Source organism: Camelina sativa, chromosome 20 (assembly GCF_030686135.1).
Source record: "Camelina sativa cultivar CO46 ecotype springtype chromosome 20, ASM3068613v1".
Classification (NCBI taxonomy): Eukaryota; Viridiplantae; Streptophyta; class Magnoliopsida; order Brassicales; family Brassicaceae; genus Camelina; species Camelina sativa.
The window spans coordinates 7628308-7653753 of NC_141899.1; the positions used below are offsets into that span (position 1 = coordinate 7628308).

The 25446-nt window shown below is 38.0% G+C and overlaps 3 protein-coding genes, 2 long non-coding RNA genes and 1 pseudogene across 6 annotated transcripts; 5 read left to right on the forward strand and 1 right to left on the reverse strand.

The window, feature by feature from the left end:
• Positions 1-1071: 1071 nt before the first annotated feature.
• On the forward strand, positions 1072-1980 carry LOC147918570 (uncharacterized). The gene is made up of 3 exons (XR_015592066.1): positions 1072-1232; positions 1341-1421; positions 1506-1980. It is a non-coding gene; the product is annotated as an uncharacterized LOC147918570 (long non-coding RNA).
• A 1708-nt stretch (positions 1981-3688) lies between these two features.
• LOC147918571 (uncharacterized) lies at positions 3689-5144 on the forward strand. The gene is made up of 3 exons (XR_015593501.1): positions 3689-4037; positions 4360-4696; positions 4795-5144. It is a non-coding gene; the product is annotated as an uncharacterized LOC147918571 (long non-coding RNA).
• A 215-nt stretch (positions 5145-5359) lies between these two features.
• On the reverse strand, positions 5360-6857 carry LOC104770002 (uncharacterized). Its single transcript, XM_087505914.1, has 4 exons — positions 6202-6857; positions 5968-6102; positions 5651-5865; positions 5360-5549 (listed from the first exon to the last, which is right to left on the reverse strand). Exons 1-3 carry the CDS (start codon positions 6526-6528, stop codon positions 5665-5667), a joined length of 663 nt encoding a protein of 220 aa, XP_087362040.1. The 5' UTR covers positions 6529-6857; the 3' UTR covers positions 5360-5549; positions 5651-5664.
• A 3697-nt stretch (positions 6858-10554) lies between these two features.
• On the forward strand, positions 10555-12049 carry LOC104769998 (protein COP1 SUPPRESSOR 2-like). Its single transcript, XM_087505915.1, has 4 exons — positions 10555-10837; positions 10930-11053; positions 11149-11222; positions 11378-12049. Exons 1-4 carry the CDS (start codon positions 10779-10781, stop codon positions 11439-11441), a joined length of 321 nt encoding a protein of 106 aa, XP_087362041.1. The 5' UTR covers positions 10555-10778; the 3' UTR covers positions 11442-12049.
• An 81-nt stretch (positions 12050-12130) lies between these two features.
• LOC104769997 (transcription repressor OFP5 pseudogene) lies at positions 12131-13584 on the forward strand (annotated as a pseudogene). The gene is made up of 2 exons (XR_015593500.1): positions 12131-12268; positions 12483-13584. The product of XR_015593500.1 is annotated as a transcription repressor OFP5 pseudogene (transcript).
• Positions 13585-14049: 465 nt separating this feature from the next.
• Positions 14050-21905, forward strand: LOC147918572 (uncharacterized). The gene is made up of 7 exons (XM_087503589.1): positions 14050-14111; positions 14198-14321; positions 17295-18321; positions 18425-20406; positions 20523-20526; positions 20561-20915; positions 21282-21905. The coding sequence occupies exons 1-7, from the start codon at positions 14050-14052 to the stop codon at positions 21784-21786; spliced, it is 4059 nt and encodes a 1352-aa protein (XP_087359715.1). The 3' UTR covers positions 21787-21905.
• Positions 21906-25446: the final 3541 nt, after the last annotated feature.

The following is a 25446-nucleotide window of genomic DNA, read 5'->3' on the forward strand; positions in this document are numbered from 1 at the left end:
ATGAGTGGAACACTAACATTGAGGACTTCATTAAGAAGGTAAATTTGTGTTCTCTTTTGTTATTTAGTAAATAGCGTTGAGTCAAAATAATTCATGTATATACAATTTCGTCATTTAAATTTTTGATATGAAGGTAAAAAAGTCTTTTTATGATTTATTTGTGTTTGATTGTGGTACTTAAAAGGTTTTTTTGGATTAGCAAAGCTTCAAAAAATTAAAAATAAAATTAATAACTTCTCTGCAACCTAGCCAAGGTTTATATTTGAAAATTTGGTATACAAGTTTGTCACAAACTAACTTATCGACATTTTTTAAAGTCTGTTTAACTTGATATATATAGAGTGTTATTTCACAGTCAATAATTATTTTCTGGTATAGCTTGCTATATATATAAACTTTTGTTAGAAAATAACTTATCGATAAATTATATAGACAACTTATTGTTACTATATCATAGACTTAAATTTCTTATAAGTAATGAACCTGGTTGGAATTTTGTCATTTAGATGTTGAAATCTCTAAAAATGGATTTTGGAATTAAAAATATATGAATGGATTTTTTCAATCTAAAAATATGAGTATAAGTAAAATTACTAAAATGAGCAAATGCAAAATATTAAATTTTAAAAACATTTAAAAATTTAACTAATCTTACTTGCGTCAAATAAAATAAGCTTAGAAATCTATCCCACGTCGTAGCGCGGATATTTACCTAGTCAATACAATAAAAGAAGGATGCGTTGCTCTTCTCATCTGACACATCAGCTTCAATATTGAAGTATGTCTTGACACATCATTTAAAATCAGTAACCAATTAAAACATTTCAATTAATACACCTAAGATTTATTTCTTCCACGTCATTCAATTTAACCCGCGCGCATAGCCCAATAAGTAGTATAACGGGTTGGGTATAGGCCTTGCTTTTGAAACCCAAACTTTTGCGGTCTCGCGGACTCTATCCATTTAGTCTGCGGGTTACGCGGTCATTCCCATCGCGAACTGCGGGTTTGCGGGCGACCCGAAGAGGCGATGGAAGGTTCTTCATCTTCGGCTTTGTTAGTCTCCAAATCAAACAGTAAAGTGGACGATGCTCGATCTGCTAACGACTCTCACTTTGAAACGACTCCTAGCTTGAATCATTAGTGTCAAACCCCGTTCCTCTTATTATGTCTTCTCAATCTCGGAGTTGTTCGTGAAAGCTAACAACTACTGACTACTGCTAACAAGCCAAGTTAGAAATTTAGAATTGAACTTAGTGTTTGATGATTTCAAATTGTGCTAGCAAGAGCTATATATATGGTGAACTTGAGTCTACGTGGGTGTTGATTTCATCTGTCAGGTTCTTGAGATACATACAACCATTGACGCGGAAGGCTTGGTGTCCCGGAGGTTCTCGTTGCTTGAGTTGTTATGCTCTTTGGTAAGATTAAAATCAAATACAGGAAGACCACCAAGAGGATTCTTCTGTTATGTTTTTCCTTATGTGTATCAGTGGTGTTCTCAGACTGTTGAATAGGTGGAGAAGAAGGAATGACCTGAGCTTGTGGTGACATCAAATTGAGAAACGTTGGTGGACATCCCTAAACTCAACATTGCCCTATCAATGGATACATTAGGCAAAAGGTGTTTTATATGCAAATGCAAACAATTCAGTCTATTATTCTAGCTAAAATACTGTTCTTTATGTCTCAAGGGGAGAATTGGTAACATTAACAACTTGTGAATACGTGCAACACCTTCAAGAAACCATTGCAACATTGTTCCTTTGGCTGTTGTTGATTTTAGTTGGTCTTTTGAAGCATCATCAGTCAGAAAGATGGGTTTGCAGGTTTTAGATTTTCTATTGTTATCTTGAAGCTTGAATCTCTTTGGCTATTTGATCATTTCTCTGCCTCTAGAATAAAGAGCTTTCAGCTCTGTAGGAATAAGAATAGTGTAATACAATTATCGTGAATTGGTTTAATGTTATTAACATACAACATGAGAGGTTCTGATTTGTAATGAAGTGGTTATATATATTTTGCTCAGGTACCTTTCTACATGCTTCCTTTTCTTTTGCGGTTTTTATCTTCCTCATTTGTGTTCAAGAATGGCCTATTAGGTAATTTCTGTTTTCAGTTTAGTACTTCTTGGATTTGAATATCAGTTTTGAGTTTTAACTCTAGTTCAAGTTTTAAGTTTCTATTTCAGGTTTGGGTGAGAGTTTAAGTTTGTGTTTCAGAACCAGTTTCAGGATTCAACAGTATATATATATTTTTTTCATTAAGAAAGATTAAAAAGCTTTTCATAATACTTGGAAGCATAAGGTTTATGTTCTTGAAACTTTGATGTTCGAACTTGGTCTTGTACTCTTGTATCGATGATTTGACAAAGTAGATACAAAGTATTTTTCATAAAATATATTGTAGAAACAAATACAAAGTCTATGTTTAATACAGTTTAGACGAAATTAATGTATAAATATAAAATTATACATTAAGTTAAATTGAATTGATCCGGTTGGGTATAAAAAGATATATAAATAATTCTATAATTGCGATGCATGAATTCTATTTTGATAGCTGATTATAATAATCAAAATTTTATATAGTCGATGTTTACATAATGAAATGTTTAATTTGGTAAGACACATTTAATGGTTTTGAAAGTGATGATAATAAACAAAAATATGCAGGCACAAAATTAAAAAAAAAAAACTGAAAACAACAATATTAGCAACGATCATTGTCATAAACTATACTCCTTCTGTCCCACAAAAATTGATGTTTTTGGATATTTTTTGTTCCACAAAGATTGATGTTTTGTAAACTTTAAGAAGTAATCATTGAAAATATTTAAAATTTTGAATTGTTATTGGTTTAGAATTAAATAATATCTCTTTAGTCAAAGAAAAAATATATTTAAACTCAGTAATCATTGTTTTCTTAAAATGTGTAAATGCTTATAAACATCAATTTTTAGGGACAAAAGGAGTATTAATAATGATTTTTTTATTACAAATAACATACAAAAATTAGTTTTTCAGAAAACAAAAAAAAAAAATTTTAAAAAATAAATAAAAAAATAAAATGAGAAACAATCCCGCGGCATAGCGCGGGTACCGACCTAGTTACACGTAAAAAGTAAAAACTCAATATTTTATAGAATTATTTACTTTGATTAAATATAAGCTAACACATATACGTACGTATACTACAGTTTGATTAAAGACAATAGACTATGTCTGGCCATATTTCCCTTTCTTAAATCAAGTAGTGTCTTTTTGGAACACATTTGCAGTGATGCTCATGTTGAAACTGGTTTCAATAACAAACTCTTGATTCTCCAAATGGAATTGAAAATGCCGTCTATCACACCAATGTTGCTAATCAACAACCAATATTATAGTGACAAATGACAGTATATTATATGAAGGTATAGCTCTCCACTCTTAAACTATACATATAATAAAGAAACATAATTCATTAACTATAAAACTTCATAATTATATCGCACAACTTATTAAGTTACAGGTTTAGGTCACATTAGAGCATGATTACTGGTAAGTGCTATATGGGTTACTCTTTAAATTGGGTCCCAATTTGTTAATAAAAAACCCAATAATAATCTAAACACAAGAGAATCGCTTCTGTGGGAAGGATCAGAAGAAACACCTTAAGAACGCTACGTGGCGGTTTCTCATAGGTTGTTTTTTAAATATAAAAGCGTTTTTTTTTTCTTCGCCATTTTCTTCTTCTTTCCTCTCGACATTCTCTCTCTCTTCTCTGGCGATCGAAACGGCGAGAGAACAATCGAAACCTGTTCTGAAATCAGGAAAATCAGTGGATTCACGTCGAATCCTATGATTTTTCCGACTTAGATCTTATGGTTGGTTGTTTACCCGGAGGCGATGGCATCCAGATCGGCGAAATCGTTAGATGCGACGGTTCGTTTGTCGGTGGAGGTTGCTATATGGTGGGACAACGACGGCGGCTGTTTCTGGTGGTGCCCTGAAGCTAACGGCGAGGTCCAAATCACAACTAATCGGAGGGAGAAGGTTCGTTTCTCATTTCTGATTGATTGCATGTTTTTGTAATTAGCCTCGGGTCTTTAATTGTTAGGGAATCGTTTTAATCCGATTGATTGTTAGAATGGTTAAATTTTTGTGTCGATTTGACTTATTAGATTATGAGATTAGTTTGATGTTCAATTGAATTTGATTGGAACATATACGGGTTTCGGATGTCTGATCACCTCTAGACAAGCCACCATAGGTTTTATAAAAAACTTGAATTTTACTGTTATAATTTTCTTGATTTCTCTGTTATGATTTCTTCTTATCAATTTGTGCTTTGCTTGGTTGGGGTTAATAATGCTAGTGGGAATGCTATGGACGGGAGAATCTCCAAAAGCTGAATCACTTAAAGAGACAATGGAGTCTTACTTTGTCTTCAATCATACATGGTTCTGTTACGCAAATTGTCTATTCCAGCTTCAGATTGTTGCAGGGTTCTGTCTCCTTATATATGAGTTGCTACCTATCTACCACTGCAAATTAAGCTCTTTTTTTAGCTCAAACTACTGCAATTGTGTCATGGATTCTATTATATAGTTGAGAAGAGTGTAGTTTGGTGATGTATGTGAGAATGGTTTTGTTGGCTTTGGGACTGTAGAAACGGAGAAAGGGATCTTTGATGCTATATTGAAACGGAGAAAGTAATTGATCTTTTTCCACAGAGATTGTCATTTCTTAGTTATGATAACTTCTTCTTCTTGTATTCTTACTCGAATGTTGAAAATGTTGTTGGTTGCAGAGAAGGTGGAGAAGCATTGGATTACTTTGATTTGGTTTGTGAACAACTCTATCAAGTCGAGATAGGAGAGGCAATTGAAGCAGCGGGTTTTCGTTGTGGATGGGACAAGTTCGTGAAAGATCATTGTGGGTGGAACAAGTTCGTGAAAGATCATTCACTAAAGGAGAATGATCTATTGGTCTTCCTGTTATATCTCCAACTAATATTTTTTTTGTCTTTTGGTTCAGTCTTGTTTTAGTGTTCATCATAACTAAGTCATATAACCAAGTGGTTTTGCTTTGGTTTGTAACATTTGAGATTTGTACAACAATTATATTTTCTTAAATTTTATTGTTTTCTATTTTATGTAACATTTGAGATTTGGTTCAGTCTTGTTTTAGATTTGTAAAATTTAATTGTTTTCTATTTTATGTAATGTAAAATATTTAAATAATTGTTTTATCATTTTAGATAATTAAAATTTGATAATTAATCAACATAAATTAAAAATTTATTATTTAAATGCTAGAGACCCATCAATGGGGTTCTCTAGTAAATGAGTGATTTTGCATGGTTACTCTTAGAGTTGCTTTAATTAATTTAGTATTAATTATATAATTATTTAAGATGAGAGTAACCATGGAAGGTTACTCCACTAATGATGGTCTTACACAGCAAACAATGAGATAAACCAAATTCCACCCAGATCCAACTCGTAGCTTTAACTATAGCTGGAAGCCTCGCTCTTCTGGTAGCCAAAACATCAACATAACCATCTGCAATTAAGCTTGAAAATATTAGAAATTTCAAAACAAGAGAACCTTCCAAAACTACATTCGCTCCCACCGAGCAGATGACTTAACATATATATACTTACCTATGTAAGTCTTCTTAGATGAAGGGTTTTATAGGGGCAGGTCTGCAGAGAATGGGAACAGGATCTCGAGATTGTCCAACGAAATTCATGGCCTTAGCCTGATACTCCAGGAGAGGCCCACTCGGATACTCTCGAGCCATAAACGAGATTGTCCAACTAGCTCCTCCAGCATTTCTAGTGGCTCTCACAATACTATCAAATTCCACAGTCTTTCCCTTCAAGTAAGCAAGAAAAAAAAGAAAATGATCCAATCTTATATTTATTTTCTGAAGAAGAGAAAAAAACAAAGCTTTATTCTAATCGGAGTACTAGCTGACCTTAACCTCGTTGAGTTTCTTAACGCACATGGAAGCAAGACCCGCCAAGTACTCCCTATTAGTCATGTTTCCATAAGCTGGTCCATCCAGATTCTGAATAGCGCCAATGTAATTGAATGGATCTGGTAAAAACCCCTACCAAAAAAAAGAAGACTTTTTTAAGGAAATTGAAGGCAGACAGAGATATAGCTACTAGTTTGTTTAGGAAGAAACGATGGCATTGAAATTACGTACCCTATCCTCCAGAGCCTGGATCCTTTCTTCGCGGTATTCCATGTAATCATTTTCGTTAGCAAAGCTGTCACGAATCTCTGCATCTGATTCGTATTCCCGACCATCAAAGCTGTCCACATCCCACTCCGGTTCCGTTTCTTCCACGTCTTCTAACCCTCTGTAATCCATCCCGTCTTCTACTTCGCCTTCGCTCTCGCTCTCGGTTTCGGTTTCGAATTCGCTTTCAAAGTATCCCTCGTCCAGCTTCTGCTTTTTCATCGGCAACAAGTTAAGCTTGTCGTCAACCGACGCTGAAGCTCGTTTCACCATCACATCGCAGCTTATCATGGTAGTTATATATCATCGTCGCCGCAGAAACGAACAAACCCTAGAAAATATCCTTGAATACGATTTGTGAGAGATTTGGGAATTCCACCAACTAGAGAGAGAGAGAGAGAGACGATGATACACGCACGTATACCAAAATTAATGAATGAATGATATACTCGTTGGCCGTGTCGGCCCACTCAGTAGCAATTTCTTTCGAAAGAAAATATGGGCCAGGCATTGTATGGATCAAACCCAATTAAAACCCCCCAAACAACCTTCACCACTATACGGTGCGTATCAACTATCAAGTATCATCAACAAACCAATTGCTTTAATTTGATATGGTTCTACCTTGAACAGTGTGATGGAAGTTAAGTTGACCGCACACTTAAAAAAAAAGAAGAAGAACAGTGGTGGTTTATATAATTATCTATTTGAAAAAATTAGAAAATTAAGATCAAAGGTAGGGTAAATTACAATTTTGGGTTTTATGGTTTAAGGATAAGGGTGGACAGCGATGGTGGTGGACGGTGGTCCGTTGGTTTTCCGACAGTGGTCGGATGGTACTCTGGCAGCTTTTCGGCGATGGTACGACTGTTACTGGTGGTACGACGGTTACCGGCCATGGCCCGGCGGTTCCCAGCGGTGGTCCGACAGAACTCTGGCAGTACTCCAACGATTTTCTGGCGGTGGTCCGGCGGCTGGAAATGGTGTGATGGTGGTAGGAGGTGGTTGTTAGGAAGTAGAGGAGGGTGTGGTTGGTGGTTGTAGGGATGAGTATGATGGTAGTTGAGATGGGTATAATAGGTTTATATGGTATATATTGTATATTGTATAGAGAATTTATTAAGTTTATGATTAGGGCAGTCAGTTATTAAATTTTGGTTTTTGTTTAGTTACTCTTGCCAATGTTCCTTTTTGATATTTGAACTATTATTCATCTTATAAATTTGATGGGTTATACATATCACAGTCTGATGATATGAAGTTATGAATAGAGGGTTTGCCGTTTCCAACATAAACTGTTCATCTTATATAAAAACCGGATCACCAAATATAAATTACACTACACCTGCTTAATTGTATAAATACTTAGATTTTAGCATACACGGTGATCATTCCAGATTTATATACTGGATTCGATTTATTATTTTTTCAAAATTGTAATTTCTTAAAGAAAGAAATCACTGCACTCTATAATTTGTTCTGTTACATGCTTGTTCTTGAATCTTGAGTATCCATGTTTTCTTTTTACAGTACTATATATGTAAAAAAATTTCTATGTGGTGATGAGCATATTAGAAACAAATTAATTACATATTTGGGATGTACACATGTGTGGAGCATGACCAATAAGAGTTTGTAAGTCTTGATTTGTTCATAGTTAACCGCTCTCTCTCCCCGCGAACAGGTTGTGCTGATTTGCCTGTCCAACGAGTGAATATGACACCACACAACGTTCTGATTGCTTTTTTTCCCAATGATATATTAAATTAACACACATTTTTTTCCTTCAAAGATTGATTTTTTTGTGTGTGTGGCAAACCCTCAGAGATTGATTAACATATCTTTGTTTTTTGAAATTCAAATCATGACATATGCAAAAAAAGAAAAAAAATCTACATATTTATTAATCATAGATAATATATGATAATTCAACATAATTTGTAAATGAAAACAAAGTAAAATGATAGAAGAATCATAATTTAAAATCTTAACAAAAAACTTTTAAATATAACAATTTAAACAATCATATGGTATAATATCAAATCGTAGGCGTTGTTATTGGATGAATGATTTTTAAATCTATATTGAATTGCAATTATGAAAATCAAAACATATATGTATTTTGAAATAACATATTTTATCCTTGGATTTGAATCATTCTATTTTTACTTTCAAATCCATTGAAAACATAATATGAATTTTGAAATCCAAACACAAATCATTAAATGAACAACATGAGATTGTAAAAAGTATTTATAAATTATAGAACCAATAACACATAATTTGATAATTATTTTAAAATCAATGATTATATAACACATGATTTTTGTTTGGACTTCTAAATCTATTAAAATCATAGAACCAGTAACTCCCTTGTAGTTTTTAATGTTTGATTAGTTAAAATTTTTAGAAAATAATTATTGATTTTCGTCCACAATTAATTAGAGAGAAAATGAAATATTTTTTATGAAAACTAATAATTATTTAAAATATTTTATTAGTTTTAAGACTTAATTAACATTTGCATTCCCTTAATGAGAGATTTTAAAATAATCTTAAAACTAATGACATTTGATATGAGTACTTCTTGTTTAATAGTATAAATATTTATGCTAGATAATTGAATCATTAATGCAAACTAATTTTATTGATAATGTGGGAATTAATGAGTAATTTTAGGGAATTCTATTGTTATGCAAATCAGCAAGAGACTCCAAAATTCATAGGCATGTCCTTCTCATTGTTGCCTCTAGGAGGATGAAAGATAGAACGTTGTTCTTTGTTTTGCAAAACTCTTGGTAACTTGCATGGGGTGCTAAATGCTACGAAAGGTTAATTATTGAAACTTCGCATGGTTTGTGTAAAAATGTTTCAGTGAATCCACACTTTGAAGATACCACAGCGTGAGCCACCAAGAGTTATATTAGACATGTTCTAATCATTTTTGCTAATGGATTCACACTTACTGACAAAAAAAATTATTGATGCAAAACATGTCCAATATATATAGTCTATCTTCATGGTTTGGTTGAGTAATTTGACTTTGTAAGGAATATTTTTTGGTGTGAAGGCCATAGTATTAGGTTATGTTACTTACTCATATCTTGTTTTCATGGATTTAACTTAATTAATTAACTTTATCTTGTTTTCCGGGTTAATAGAGATATATATTATCTTGTTTTAATGGAGAGTTTATTGTAAATCATAATTATTTGTTCTTTAAAGGGTTTTTTTGCAACGAATTTTAGTGAGGAAGAGTAAAACGTAGCAACGTAGTGGTACTTTTGCAATGATTTAGTGACTTTGTAACGAATCATCGCAAATATGTCGCTATTTTGTGACAACTTTGATCGTCACTAACTTGTGGTCAGTTAGGGAGGGTCGACTTAGAAACACTTTTAAGATGTCTAGGTCATGGCTATTATTTTTGTTAGATCATGGCTATTATTTTTAAAATAAGGAAGAAAACTAACATTAGTGTTTATAACCCATCGTAGCAACATTGTCACAGATATTCCAATTAATTCGTTACAAAGTTGCCGCAGCATAATATTAATCCGATTAGTTTTTAAATTGTAGGAATAACTTAGCAGCGTTTTTGTGACGATGTTGTAAAATGGTCACAACAGCACAACATTATTTTCTTTACTAATAAACCTCATTTGAATAGTGTTCTAACGTTTGCAAACGATGCTAAGGTGTTGCTATTGAGAAGTTAATTTATAACTCCAACTTATCACATTAATGGATTAGAGAATGAATAAATAGCTTTGGTATTGACTTACTTTATGTAGGATGATGATATTTATGAATTTATCTAAGATAATATTTTTTGGTTCACATATATATATAACATGTTGACACGTACAGTTAATTAGGATATCAATTATATTAAACAAGAAGTGAAAACGTCCCACATTCAATCTCAACAAAATTTTACCATTTTACCATTAATGAAATTTCCCTTGATGTTGAAATATTTTGCCCCTGGATGTAAATTTACCTATTTTCGCATTAAAAATAAATCAAAAATCAGTTTAGAAATAATCTAATTGCATAAAAAGTTATTTGCAAAACTAGAATTTGCTAAATTAATCCCTAAATTTTCCGGAAAAACTCTCTTAGACGTTTAATTGGAGAATCTATGACCATAATCTATCATGCACTAAACGAATTTGTTATAATTAATGGGCTTAGATTTTTTGTAGATCAACGTTAATCTAAAAATTAATGGGCTTCTGCAGAAAAAAAATCCGACCACAATAAACCTCCTTACTAGAAACCTTAAAAAGATAGGTCTTTTACAACTATAGATACAATGATATTCTCTTCAAATTCACTTTTAGGGTTTAATTTTTTCTCGGCTTTGTATCGTTCGAGTTTCTTCAATTAGTTTGATGGGTTGTTAAAAAGGTTTGATCTTTGGTTGATCTACAGATTGGCGTTGGAGGAGGTGAAGTTTTTGCAGAAGCAAAGAGAGAAATTTAGGGATCCCAGCTTTATCTTCAACGGCAGCGAAAGATAAAGAGAAAGAGGAGCTTATGTTGCAAGATACTTTTTCTCAAGAGACTGTTTTTTTTTTTATTGAAGATCCCAACATGTAAGCAAATCTCTCTCCGTTTAAAAATTTAACCTAATTTTCTAGAGTGAGCTGCCTTTACAAGTGTTTTTAGGGTTGTTTTGATTCTTTAGGGTAAAGTACATTGAACAAGAATTGGCTAAGAAGAGGGGGAAAAATATTGATGATGCAGAGGAGGTTGAGAATAAGTTGAAGCGAGTGGAAGATGAGTTATATAAGATACCTGATCATCTTAAAGTAAGTTGCTTTGCCTAATGTAACACATTGGTTGTTTATTGTTTTATGTGGTACAAGGGATTACGAATGTTGTTACTAAATACCTTCCTTCTCAGGTTAAGAAGCGTAGTTTCGAAGAGAGCTCGACACAGTGGACTACCGAAATAGCAGAAGTCCAACTCCCAATCGAGTATGAATATTGTTAAATACACTTTCTTTGATTTGATAATAGTTTGTTATAATGACTAATGGTTAAATCTGCTATTCTATCGAGTATGAATAGCAGAAGTCCAACTCCCAAGTGTTTTAATGACTAATGGTTTGTTATCTGGGTGGATGGTATAGATCTGCCAAGAAGCTTTTGCAAGAGAAGAGGCTTATATATGGGTCGGCCAAAATCAGAGTTTAGTATTTTATTTTCCTATTTGTGTAGTGGTTTTTTGGAGAGGTATATTATTATGAATTTTTCTCTCTTTGAAGATAAAGCTGGGATCCTTATTGTACAGGGCTAGCATTTAGGATATTGGTCACTAATTACCTTGGTTTAGACGGCTTAAACCATCCTCTATGCGAGGAAATTCGAGAAGCTGATTGATTCTACTGAAGTTACTCTTGCTGAGTTAGCTGAAGAGCTGATGCAAGACGATAACACTGACATTGTTCTTTGTGGAGTAGTTAGTTTTGTTGAGAAGAGGAAGGTCGAGCGAAGCAAAACCAAGGAGCTGGAGGATATGTGTAAAGTAATTGATGATGACTACATAGTTGATGATGACGAAATATACAATGGTTATAGGAATGGTTCAAATAAGAAGAAAGGGAAAGGAAGAGGCAGAGGGAAAGGGAAAGGAAAAGGAAATTAAGACTGAGACTTAATCCTTCCTCTTTATGTGTCATTGTGGTTTTTGCTTAATATTGCTTTTACAACTCTGTCCTGAAGTGGTAACTGCGTTTTGTATCTATGTCTGTCCAATTTGTATATGATTTTCTGATAGGGACCTTAAGGAAATTGGTTTGCTATATTGGACTGTACAAGGATCAACTTCAAATTGCAAAAGTTACTTCTTAATTATGCGGAGAAGCTTTCAGATTCTTCTTTGGGAATAATACAGATGAAGCGAGAGAGAACTGATGTAGATTCCATCAGTGATCTTGACATGAGATGGAGACTGATCAGCAGAAGAGTTACTTCTTCTGAAAGCCGCATGTTACCGTCTCAGGCACTAGCCATTTTTCCATGTAAGTGCCTCTGCAGTTCGAAATTGAGAATTAGAACTTTATGTGATATCAGCTATTTTGTTTGGATTAGATAATTAGTACTGTTAGACAAAGGACAACGACCTAAAAATATTACAGCAGTAAGCTCTAGATACATCCCTTCACTTTTATACATCTCTTCATAGTCTATAGCCTAAGTAACCCGGTTAACAAAGACAGCACCAAACTTTTTCAGATTCTTCGATCGTTTGGAATGATGAGATGGGGAAGGAAGAAACATGTTTCTTCTTCATCTTCTTCCGGGTTGTCTCGTGCTCTTCCTGTTTCTTGGTTTTCAAAGTTGAGCGGTTCTTCTGACTTGAAACCTGCAAAAGAGAAGAAGCAAGATGATAAAGCTAGCCAGACCATGTCTACAAAATCTTCCTTGAGTTCTACTAAACGTCGAAATGATATTATTGAGAGCAGAAAAAGCTTTCAGAGAGTACAAATAGAAAAGGAGAACACTGCAACAAGATCAGCGGATAGGGAGTCAAATGAAAAGTTTGAAGAGATAATGAGCAGTGTTAGGAAGAAAGTAAGAGACTTCAAAAGAGAGACGTGTGGCTTTCTGGAAGTAGAGGCAATGGATAGAGACAAAGGAACTGTGATCATGACGCCAAGAATTCAGGTGAACAGAGATAAGCAGAGATGTGAGAGACGTGACCAAAGGCTTCTCGAACAAAAGCCAAAGAGATCAGAACAAGATGTAGAGGTCAAAGCGAAAAAACCAGCGAGAAAATAGGTACAAGGAGTTATAGTAAAGAGGATTCTATGAATCTTGGTCATACTGTAACAAAATCGGCTCCTCAGTGGCAAAAGCTCAATGAAGTATAACTAAGAGAAGTGAAGCTGAAGGCTGACCAACAGAGAAAATCTCTGTACCTAAAAAGGGAGCTAAACATACTAGGAACAAAAGAAAACAACAAAGTTAGAGTATTTTCACCAAGAGCATCTGAAAAATGGAGAGTTAAACTGAGAGCACGGGAGCAAGAGTTTCTGATAGAAACAGCAGATGGAGGAATGGAGAACGAAAAGCTTTGCAGTAGTGAAATGCTCGAGCGATCCTTAGAAAGATTTTAGAGATTCAATGATTGAAATGATCATGGAGAATGGTATTATCAACCCTTGAAGAACTCAAAGAGCTTCTGGTTTGTTATCTCAGACTCAATACCCATGAATATCATGATATGATCATCCATGTGTTTCAGCAAGTGCATAGTGATATGAATTTTCATTAATTTTGGTGTATAATATATAGTAATATAAAGATCTGTGCATGATTGATTCATCATTATGATCTGTGAATAGTTTAAGCTGTCTAGGACGTACCTCCCCTAACTTCATGCTTCTTGGTTATAATTCTATATGATTGAAAGAACAAGACCAATACAAAAGTTGAACCAAAAGTAAGACATAATAACCATATGCGGTTTACAGAGTATGAAAATTCATATAAAGATGTAAGCAAGTTTTATTATATATCTTTATTTTGTAAAAATCATAATCGCAAAGATAAAACTTATGATTTATATAAATTTACTAACTTGAAATGATAGAGATGGAAATAACTATTGTTTGAAAAAGCAAATGAACATATCTCATGAATATATATAAATGTTATATATATTTACTTAAATGGATTGTTATCTTTATAATTATAGATATAAAAAATTTAAAGTGATAAATATGGGAATCATCACCTTTTAATTATTTATTAAAATAAAAAACGATTACTATTAAAAATTTACATATTTGAAACGGTTATGATAAGACATGAGAGTGCCAGTGATTGTATTGAAGTTGTCTTCACGCTATTGAATGGCAGGTAAACACATTTATTTTACCTTTAAAGATATTTACATTTTAAAGTTTTTTTATGTTAGAATTTATATTAAGTTGCTAAATCTGTAGGAATGAATCTGTAAAATGCCATGCCATAAAAATGTCTTCTTTGGAATCAAACGGTGCCATCTTACATATCAATCCAAACCTGTGTTTTGTGTATTGCGCTTTTGGAAGGTTAAAGAATTTGAAGGTACATACCATACATCTAACATAATCAACGAATGGTAATCTCAAAATTAACTTTAAATTGTAAATGTCTCTAAGTGCAGCATGTATTGTAAACACCTTAGCCTCCTCCAGGATCTTTATAAAACCAGAGTTTCAAGGACTTGCATCACAAGGCTTTGTAAGTTGTTATGAATACTAAAATCAAGTTGTGTATGATGTTAGAGTAAAATTTTTAAATACACTTTCTATAATTACAGTTCTAAATTTGCTGGACGTTTTCACATAAACTATGTGATGGAGCATGAAAGTGAGAGTTCAGGGACTCAAATAGAAGGAGTGGAGGCTTAAAGATCTTTAATGTGTATTTGAACGTTTACTTATAATTCTTAATGTTTGTAGTAACCGCTACTTAAAATCCAAATATGGGTTGTCTTTATTTTAATTTTATAACCGAGATAACAAATTATAATCTTAATCTTTTGGGAAGTTGCTTAGACTTATAAAAATATTGAAGGAGCAATTAAATATTAAATTTTACAATTTGTTAATGGGGTTTCACACTTTTACTACAGTTTGTTTCTTTTAAAGACTAATAATTTATATTGAGTATAATTCTTTCATAAAGTTTTAAAAAAATATTTATATAATAGCTACTATATGAATAAATTAAATAAAAATTATTAAATATAATCAAGAAATACATATTTAAAATGACATGCGATATAACTATTTTATTACTAACATAATGGAATTAAAAAGGTTCTTTGCCCGCACACTTTAACGTATTAAATACAAAATTTACTCATATTTTATGATAACACTTTTATTAATATATGGAAAGTGAAAAAGGTTCACTAATTTATATATGCAAATTGAAGTATATGGTCTCCAATACAAATTTTTGATAATCCAATAAAATATTATTAACTTTTTTTGTGTTCGGTAAAGATAAAACACTATATCTTAAAATGACAACTATTTAATATTAAAAATTTAGATTATCATAAAATTTAAAATATCTTTTACAAAAAACACTATATCCTAAAGTGTTAAAACTGTTTTTCTTTTTAAACTGATTAGCAACACTTTGTAAACCTAAATTCTGTCTTTTTCCCAAATTAGATGTTTGTGGATGTATAATGGATGTGGAAGATTGTAACGCCCGCGAACCAATTTGTGTATTTTTGGTGTGGGTGTCGATCGACACCCTTGGTGGCATCGATCGACACCATGTTTTCCGGTTTGGTCGGGTTTGATTTAATTACCGAATTGGTTCGGTTTGGTTTGATTTAAAACCCTAATCGTGTGTAAAAGGGGAAAAACGACCCTAGGTCGTATTATTTGTGGTTCTCGCCGTTTTTGAGAGGAAAAGAAAGAGACAAAAGAGAGAAAAACTTTTCTGGGATTTCTGGGCTTGTTCTTGGTGATTTTGGAGAGATCTGAGGCTGTAGGAGTGTTAGCTGTTGCTGGAATCGAAGGGGAAGCTTCTGGAGGTGTTGTTTTCCACGTTTCTCAATCCAAACTTCTTGTTCTTGAGGTGAGTGCTTGACCATGGTTGATCTAAGCATGAGATCTCCCTTGTTTTGTGTGATTCCTTGTTATTTGTGGTGTTTGCTTGCTTGGGTACATTGTATTTGTGATTTCTAGTGAATTCCGAGATGATTAGACGTGTTTGGAGTCGAATCTGTGTTGATTGAGATCGGAGTTCGTCGCTGAGTTTCGCGCAGATCGTGACTGCAGAAGAGGCGTCGATCGATACCACTTTTGTGGAGCATCGATCGGCACCGTCTCGAGTAGCATCGATCGTCACCATTCCGGCATCGGTCGACACCAGTTCCTGTAGCATCGGTCGACACCGATTGAGCATCGGTCGACACTAGTACCTGCCGAGTCTTATTTTCCTGGTTTGATATGTTGATTGTGTTGTTGTTGTTTGTTGACTTGGGAGTCTCATATGCTTGTGTGTATAACCCAGTAGATGGGAGGACGGCCTCACTAAGTATTTATGATAATACTTACGCATCTCAATTGTTGTTTGTGATGTGCAGGTAAAGGCAAAGTGTGATCGTGGAATCAAGGCGATGATGAAGGGGTGTTCTAGAGACTTGATTGATTGTGGTCTAGCTGTTGTTAGGTTGCTAGATTAAGTCAAAGGAACATTGTAGGATGTTAGTTGTTGGTTATCTCTTTATTTGATTGATGTTATTGGTTATTGGATTTGAATGTTGGAATTCTTTTGGTTTAATGGAATTTGTTTTATTTGATTATTCGCGGTTATTGATTGATGTTGGGATGTTAGTGGGTATGGGACCACTAGTAAATTAAGGTATTAAAAAAAAAAAACGGGAAGGGTTGTTTCAATTTGGTATCAGAGCCCTTACGGTTCTAGGTCTAGGGTTCATTGTGCTTTTGCTGTTGATGTTTAGGATTACATGCTATAATTGATTGTGTGATTGGCAATTGTGTGTGGCATGAAGTCCTAGAACATCCTCTTCGAGCCTGATTGTGATTCCACGGTGAGTTGTGTTTCTTGTGTATTAGAATTATTGTTTGCTTAGCCTTCTGTTCTTGGATGATACAGATGGTTAGGGGTGAGGATGCTGTTGGTCGCGGTCGTGGTCGTGGGCGTGGTCGTGGTCGGGGTCGGGGACGAGGTCAGGTTCCTGAGGCCAGTGTGAGTGTGACCCAGAGCATGGCCAGTGAGGAGGTGGCGGAGTCACAGGTTCATCCTAGTGTGTCTGGAGACCAGGCTGGTTTGGGTGACGGCAGGGCGGATGGGCCCGGTGTCGGTCACGGTGTTGCCCCGGGTGTGGGGGTTGCAGCGGGAGGTGCTCCAGGCAGGGAGGATGTCTTGATGGACTTGCTAGCTCAGGTAGCTCAGGCTTTGCAGCGACTTCCAGCAGTTGTGCCGCCAGTGGTTGGTGGGCAGGATCCAGTAGTGCCGCCAGTGGGTGGTGGACAGGTTCCAGTGGTGCAGCCTGCAGCGGGTTTGCAGGCAGGTGTGCAGCCGGGGGCCGAGGTAGTAGATGCTCAGTACGTTCGGATGATGGAGCAGCTGCGGCATGTGGGAGCAGGGTATTTCTCAGGAAGTACCGATCCGAGTGTAGCGGATGAGTGGAGAGAGCGGATGGAGGATATTTTCCTTTCGCTTAGGTGTCCCGACCGGTACAGGGTGGATCTGGCAGTGTTTTACTTGTCAGGAGATGCTCGTGTGTGGTGGAGGTCGGTGACAGCACGGAGGGTGCAGAGGGGTATGTCTTGGGGAGATTTTGTGGGGGAGTTTAACTCCAAGTATTTTCCTCAGGAGGCTCTTGATCGTATGGAGGCACGGTTCTTGGGTCTTACTCAGGGGAGCCGTACAGTGCGGGAGCTGGATGCAGAGTTCAGTCGGCTTGTAGGGTATGCAGGCAGGGCATGGGAGCCAGAGGCGGCTCAGGTGCGGAGGTTTTTGTTGGCTCTGCGGGATGATTTGAGGACTCGGTGTAGAGTGAGGAGTTATGCTACGAGAGCGGAGTTGGTTGAGGTTGCAGCTGGGATAGAGGATGATTTGAGGTCACAGGTGGTTGTGGTCGGTTCTTCAGTGCAGCCACAGCAGTCTCAGCAGTCTCAGCCGTCTTCTGTTCCTAGCAAGGGCGGCAAGCCTGCGCAAGGGCAGAAGCGGAAGTTTGATGCTATGCAGAGGTCGAGGCACGGGGGTGCGAGATGCTTTGGGTGTGGTAGTAGGGACCACAAGGTGACTAGCTGTCCACAGAGAGGTGAGCAGCGGGCAGTGACAGAGCAGCGGGCGGTGACAGAGCCGCGGACCGATACTCGAGTGTGTTACTACTGCAGAGAGACGGGGCATATCAAGCCTCGTTGTCCCAAGTTGCAGCAGAGGGCAGTAGCAGTGTTGCAGGCTGGAGCTCAGCCAGGGGTGCAGCAGGGTGTGCAGCACGGTGTGCAACCGGTGGGTTGGATTGAGCCGACGACTCAGGTGTACTCGACCCAGGAGCCCGGTGGCACTAGTGCAGGAGCGATCACAGGTATAACTTCTGAGATTCGAACTTAGTCAATTCAATAGTTCAGATTATATTTGTTTTTGCTTGTGGTCAAGTGTTAGGTTCTCAACACATGAGATTTGTGTAGGGACCTTGTTGGTGGGCGGGTTTAAGTCCCATGTTATGTTTGATTCTGGAGCTTCTCATAGCTTCATTACTCCGGAGTGTGCCGTGAGTGCGGGGATCAGAGGGGATTCTGGAGAGCGTTCAGGAGTTGTCAGAGTTGCTGGAGGCAAGTTTCTGAGGGTTATTGGACGAGCTGGAGGAGTTGATATTCAGATCGCAGGAGAGTCGTGGCCAGCGGATTTGCTTATCAGTCCAGTGGAGTTGTATGACGTCATTCTTGGTATGGATTGGTTGCATCGGTATAAGGTGCATTTGGATTGCTATCGGGGTAGAGTGGAGTTTGAGCGTCCAGGAGGGAAGTTGGTTTTTCAGGGTATTAGACCGACTTCGGGGAGTCTCGTGATCTCAGCCGTTCAGGCAGGGAAGATGATCGAGAAGGGCCGTGAGGCTTATCTGGTTACTATATCTATGCCAGAGTCAGTGGGGAAGTCTACGGTTAGCGGTATTCCGGTTGTGGAGGGCTTTGAGGATGTATTCCAGTCATTGCAGGGATTACCACCATCTCGGTCGGATCCTTTTACCATTGAGCTGGAACCGGGGACGATGCCGTTATCCAAGGCTCCTTACAGGATGGCTCCAGCAGAGATGGCAGAGCTGAAGAAGCAGCTGGAGGATTTGTTGGGCAAGGGTTTTATCCGTCCTAGTTGTTCACCGTGGGGAGCTCCGGTGTTGTTTGTTAAGAAGAAGGATGGGAGTTTTCGGTTGTGTATTGACTACCGGGGTTTGAACCGAGTTACTGTGAAGAACAAGTACCCTCTCCCGAGGATTGATGAGTTGTTGGATCAGTTGAGGGGTGCTACTTGGTTCTCCAAGATCGACTTGGCTTCAGGTTATCATCAGATCCCTATTCATGAGACAAATGTGAGGAAGACAGCCTTCAGGACGAGATATGGGCACTATGAGTTTGTGGTGATGCCGTTTGGGTTGACAAACGCGCCAGCTGCGTTTATGAGATTGATGAACAGCGTGTTCCAGGAGTTTCTGGACGTGTCAGTCATCATTTTCATCGACGACATCCTGGTATATTCTAAGAGTCCTGAGGAGCATGCAGTACATCTGAGAGCAGTGTTGGAGAAGCTGCGGGAGCAGAAGTTGTTTGCTAAGCTGAGTAAGTGCAGTTTCTGGCAGCGTGAGATGGGGTTCTTGGGTCATATTGTTTCAGCTGAGGGAGTTTCAGTGGATCCAGAGAAGATTCAGTCCATCAGGGAGTGGCCGAGGCCGCAGAGTGCCACTGAGATTCGGAGTTTCCTGGGGTTAGCAGGTTACTACAGGAGGTTTGTTCGGGGTTTTGCGAGTATGGCTCAGCCGATGACTAAGCTTACAGGGAAGGATGTCCCGTTTGTGTGGTCACCAGAGTGTGAGGCAAGTTTTGCAAGTCTCAAGCAGATGTTGACTACCACGCCGGTGTTAGCATTGCCTGAGCAGGACGAGCCTTATGTTGTGTATACAGATGCTTCTAGAGTGGGGTTGGGTTGTGTACTTATGCAGCAGGGGAAGGTTATAGCTTATGCTTCGCGGCAGTTGCGGAAGCATGAAGCTAATTACCCTACTCATGATTTGGAGATGGCAGCAGTGATCTTTGCTCTTAAGATTTGGAGATCCTATCTGTATGGTGGGAAGGTACAGGTATTTACAGATCACAAGAGTCTGAAGTATATTTTTACTCAGCCTGAGCTGAATTTGAGGCAGAGGCGTTGGATGGAGTTAGTAGCGGATTATGATTTGGACATAGCTTACCATCCTGGTAAAGCTAATCTGGTTGCAGATGCCTTGAGTCGGAAGCGGGTGGCTTCGGCTCAGGAGCAGGATATGGAGGTGTTGGTAGGTGAGATTAGTGCATTGAGTTTGTGTGCTATCTCACAAGAACCTTTGGGTTTGGAGGCAGTTGATAGAGCAGATTTGTTGAGCAGAGTGAGGTTAGCTCAGGAGAGTGATGAGGGGCTGGTGAATGCCTCTAAGGCTGCGGGTGCTGAGTATCAGGTTTCTGCTAATGGTACTATCCTTGTGCATGGTCGGATCTGTGTGCCCAAGGGTGAGGATTTGAGGCAGGAAATACTGAGAGAGGCTCATTCGAGCAAGTTCTCTATTCATCCAGGAGCGACCAAGATGTACCGTGATCTCAAGCGGTATTATCACTGGGTCGGGATGAAGAAGGACGTAGCAGACTGGGTGGCGAAGTGTGATACTTGCCAGCTGGTGAAGGCGGAGCACCAGGTTCCTGGTGGTTTGTTACAGAGTTTACCCATTCCAGAGTGGAAGTGGGATTTGATCACGATGGACTTCGTGGTAGGTTTACCTGTGTCGAGGACGTTTGATGCTATTTGGGTCATTGTGGACCGTTTGACTAAGTCTGCACATTTTCTGGCCATCAAGAAAACTGATGGAGCAGCGGTTTTGGCCAAGAAGTATGTGAGGGAGATAGTCAGATTGCATGGTGTACCTGCTAGTATTGTGTCTGATAGAGATTCCAAGTTCACTTCGGTGTTCTGGAGGGCGTTTCAGGCAGAGATGGGCACGAAGGTGCATATGAGTACAGCCTACCATCCTCAGACGGACGGTCAGTCAGAGAGGACGATCCAGATTTTGGAGGATTTATTGAGGATGTGTGTGCTGGATTGGGGTGGTCATTGGGCAGATCACTTGAGTTTGGTGGAGTTTGCTTATAACAACAGCTACCAGGCTAGTATTGGGATGGCTCCTTATGAGGCCCTGTATGGGAGGCCGTGTCGTACACCTTTATGTTGGACTCAGGTGGGGGAGAGGAGCATATTTGGTGCAGATTTTGTTCAGGAGACCTCGGAGAAGATTCGGGTTTTGAGGCTGAACATGAAGGAGGCTCAGGATCGGCAGAAGAGCTATGCTGATAAGAGGAGAAAGGATCTTGAGTTTCAGGTTGGTGATAGAGTGTACCTCAAGATGGCCATGTTGCGGGGTCCGAACAGGTCTTTGACAGAGACTAAGTTGAGTCCGAGGTACATGGGTCCGTTCAGAGTGGTTGAGCGGGTGGGACCAGTGGCATATAGGCTGGAGTTGCCTGAGGTTATGCGTGCGTTCCACAAGGTATTTCATGTGTCGATGCTGAGGAAGTGTCTTCACGAGGGTGATCAGTTGTTGGCTAAGATTCCTGAGGATCTTCAGCCTAACATGACTTTAGAGGCGAGACCAGTGAGGGTGCTCGAGAGGAGAGTCAAGGAACTTCGGAAGAAGAAGATTCCTTTGATGAGAGTCCTGTGGGACTGTGACGGAGTAGAGGAGCAGACTTGGGAGCCCGAGGCGAGGATGAAGGCAAGGTTTAAGAAGTGGTTTGAGAAGCAGACCGCTTGAGCTTGTCTAGCCGGGTCCGAGTTGTAGTCCGTGGCTGGAGCGGGTACGGAGTATTCCAGCCCATCTCTCTTGATATTTGGTCGCTTAGGGGTGGTTGGTTGTGCGACTAAGTATCAAGATGAGGTGGTGCTCGGGATGCGGGTTGTTGGCTCCAGTTGTTGTATTTTTGTTTCCTGATGTATTTTCGTTGAGTTTGTAACGATTATGACATTTTGAGATTAATAAGATGAGTATTTTTCTTTATGTTTGACTGTTGTTGTCATGGGAAAAAGAGAAATAGCTCGGGTTTCTAGTTTTGGAAAGTTACCATAAATAGAAAGTTTCCACAAAAGGAAGGTTTCCATAAATAGGAAGTTTCTAAAATGGGAATGTTTTGTGGAAATGTGAGGTAGATCTAGCCGGGAGATACTCGTTGGCATCAGTGTTTGTTTTTGCTCTAGGCCGTGTGGGCCCAACTCACGTGATACCGATAGCTCGATGGACTTTGTGGCCAGAGAGTGGGAGTGGTATGTTGCTTCGGATGACGATCCGAGAGCGCGCTTGAGGGTGACGACCCAAGAGCGGGATATGTGAGGCTCCCTGGATACCGTAGCTGTGAGCCGAGGCTCGGCAGTGAGCCGGTATGTCTCGAGGGTTGCGACCCGAGAGCGGGGGGAGTGGGTGTGGGTGACTTCCTGGATGTCGTAGCTTAAGGCGGTTGGCCTGATAGCGAGCCGGCATGATTCGTTGGTTGCGACCACGGACGGGGGAAGCACTGAGTTGTGAGCAGATAGTGTTATGATGCGAGTATATTGGCTAGAGGGAGACCTCGAGGGTCAGTCGGAGGTGTGCGGGCTGTTGCGACAGTGGCACGGGAAACCTTGACTGATGGTGTTTAGTCCGGTCTGGGGACGTGCGGGCTGTGATGACGGTGGCACGGAGGTCCTTGGCAGATGGACGGTATTGCGGGATTCGGGGACGAATCCATATTGGTGGGGGAGAATTGTAACGCCCGCGAACCAATTTGTGTATTTTTGGTGTGGGTGTCGATCGACACCCTTGGTGGCATCGATCGACACCATGTTTTCCGGTTTGGTCGGGTTTGATTTAATTACCGAATTGGTTCGGTTTGGTTTGATTTAAAACCCTAATCGTGTGTAAAAGGGGAAAAATGACCCTAGGTCGTATTATTTGTGGTTCTCGCCGTTTTTGAGAGGAAAAGAAAGAGAGAAAAGAGAGAAAAACTTTTCTGGGATTTCTGGGCTTGTTCTTGGTGATTTTGGAGAGATCTGAGGCTGTAGGAGTGTTAGCTGTTGCTGGAATCGAAGGGGAAGCTTCTGGAGGTGTTGTTTTCCACGTTTCTCAATCCAAACTTCTTGTTCTTGAGGTGAGTGCTTGACCATGGTTGATCTAAGCATGAGATCTCCCTTGTTTTGTGTGATTCCTTGTTATTTGTGGTGTTTGCTTGCTTGGGTACATTGTATTTGTGATTTCTAGTGAATTCCGAGATGATTAGACGTGTTTGGAGTCGAATCTGTGTTGATTGAGATCGGAGTTCGTCGCTGAGTTTCGCGCAGATCGTGACTGCAGAAGAGGCGTCGATCGATACCACTTTTGTGGAGCATCGATCGGCACCGTCTCGAGTAGCATCGATCGTCACCATTCCGGCATCGGTCGACACCAGTTCCTGTAGCATCGGTCGACACCGATTGAGCATCGGTCGACACTAGTACCTGCCGAGTCTTATTTTCCTGGTTTGATATGTTGATTGTGTTGTTGTTGTTTGTTGACTTGGGAGTCTCATATGCTTGTGTGTATAACCCAGTAGATGGGAGGACGGCCTCACTAAGTATTTATGATAATACTTACGCATCTCAATTGTTGTTTGTGATGTGCAGGTAAAGGCAAAGTGTGATCGTGGAATCAAGGCGATGATGAAGGGGTGTTCTAGAGACTTGATTGATTGTGGTCTAGCTGTTGTTAGGTTGCTAGATTAAGTCAAAGGAACATTGTAGGATGTTAGTTGTTGGTTATCTCTTTATTTGATTGATGTTATTGGTTATTGGATTTGAATGTTGGAATTCTTTTGGTTTAATGGAATTTGTTTTATTTGATTATCCGCGGTTATTGATTGATGTTGGGATGTTAGTGGGTATGGGACCACTAGTAAATTAAGGTATTAAAAAAAAAAACAGGAAGGGTTGTTTCAAAGATAAAAGGAGGCCTGCGAGTATCATTGATAGTAATGAAGTTGTTCTCATATTGTTCAATGCCAGGTAAAAAATATTTATTCTACCTTTAGGACAGTTACATTTTAAAGTTGTCTCTGTTAAGATTTTTATTGATTTGATAAACACGTAGGTGTGAGACTGTAAAGTGTCATCTCAAAGACAACTACGCTTCTCAATTCATGACCATATGGCAATCAAACAAGTGCCATCTCATATACAAATCCGAACATGTGTTATGTGTAATGCGGTTTATGAGGGTGAGAGAATATGAAGGTATGTAACACTAATTAGTTCTGATATAATCATCATAAGGTGCAATATATTCACTTTAAATTCTAAATGTCTATAGGTGCACCATGTCTTGAAAACACTTTGGCCTCTTCGAAGATCTTCATAAAACCAGAGTTTGAAGGACTGGAGCATCATCAGGCTATGTAAGATGTAATTATGTTTATTAAATCAAGTTATGTATGATGTTAAAGTAAAATTTCTTAAAACACTTTATATATTTACAGGTCTGGATTTGCTAAACGTTATTACATAAACCATGTGATCAAGCAACAAGGTGAAAGCTAGGGCACTCAAGTGTAAAGAATGGGGCGTTGGCCTTTGATTTTTTCTTTTAGAATGTCTATAAAATTTAGTATGTTTGTATTAACCGCTACTTGAAATCCAATTTTGCATTACTCTCATCTTTATTTTGTAACTGAGATCATACATTATAATATATAATTTTGAACTATTGGAAATTGCTTACGCTTTTAAAATTTGGAATTTACTTATTGAATTTCAATATCTGTTTTAGTTTAGTAGTTTATTTTAAAGACTCAATTAATATTTCACATTGAGAATATTATTTATATTTGGTAAAATAACATTTCTGTATATATGCAAATACAAAAACTTCTTGACAATCCAATAAAACATTTAAAACTTTTTCAAAAGATAAAACACTATATTTAAATATGTCAATTATTACATATTAAGTCATAAAAGCAACATATCATAAAGTTAAAAAACAGTTGTTATTAAAATCTTAATACCGCGCTTTAAGCGCGGGTACCTCCCTAGTATATTTCTAATCATAACCATGTTTTTACTAAAAAAAAAATCTATTTCTGAAACGACCGACTTTTTTTTTTAATAATAATAAATAATAAATATATAATATAATATAATAATAAAATACAACTAGTGGTCCCATACCCACTAGCCACCTAACCACAATCACAACCAACAGCGGAAAACCAATACCAATCAATAACCAAATAATAAACCAATAACAACCAATAATCATGACATCAACACTAACAGCCTAACCATGTCAGACAACATAAAACCGAGTCCCTAGAACATTCTCCTTTTCATTGCCTGGATTCCACGATCACATTTTGCCTTTACCTGCACCACAAACACATATTGCAATGCATGAGTATTTTATAAACACTCA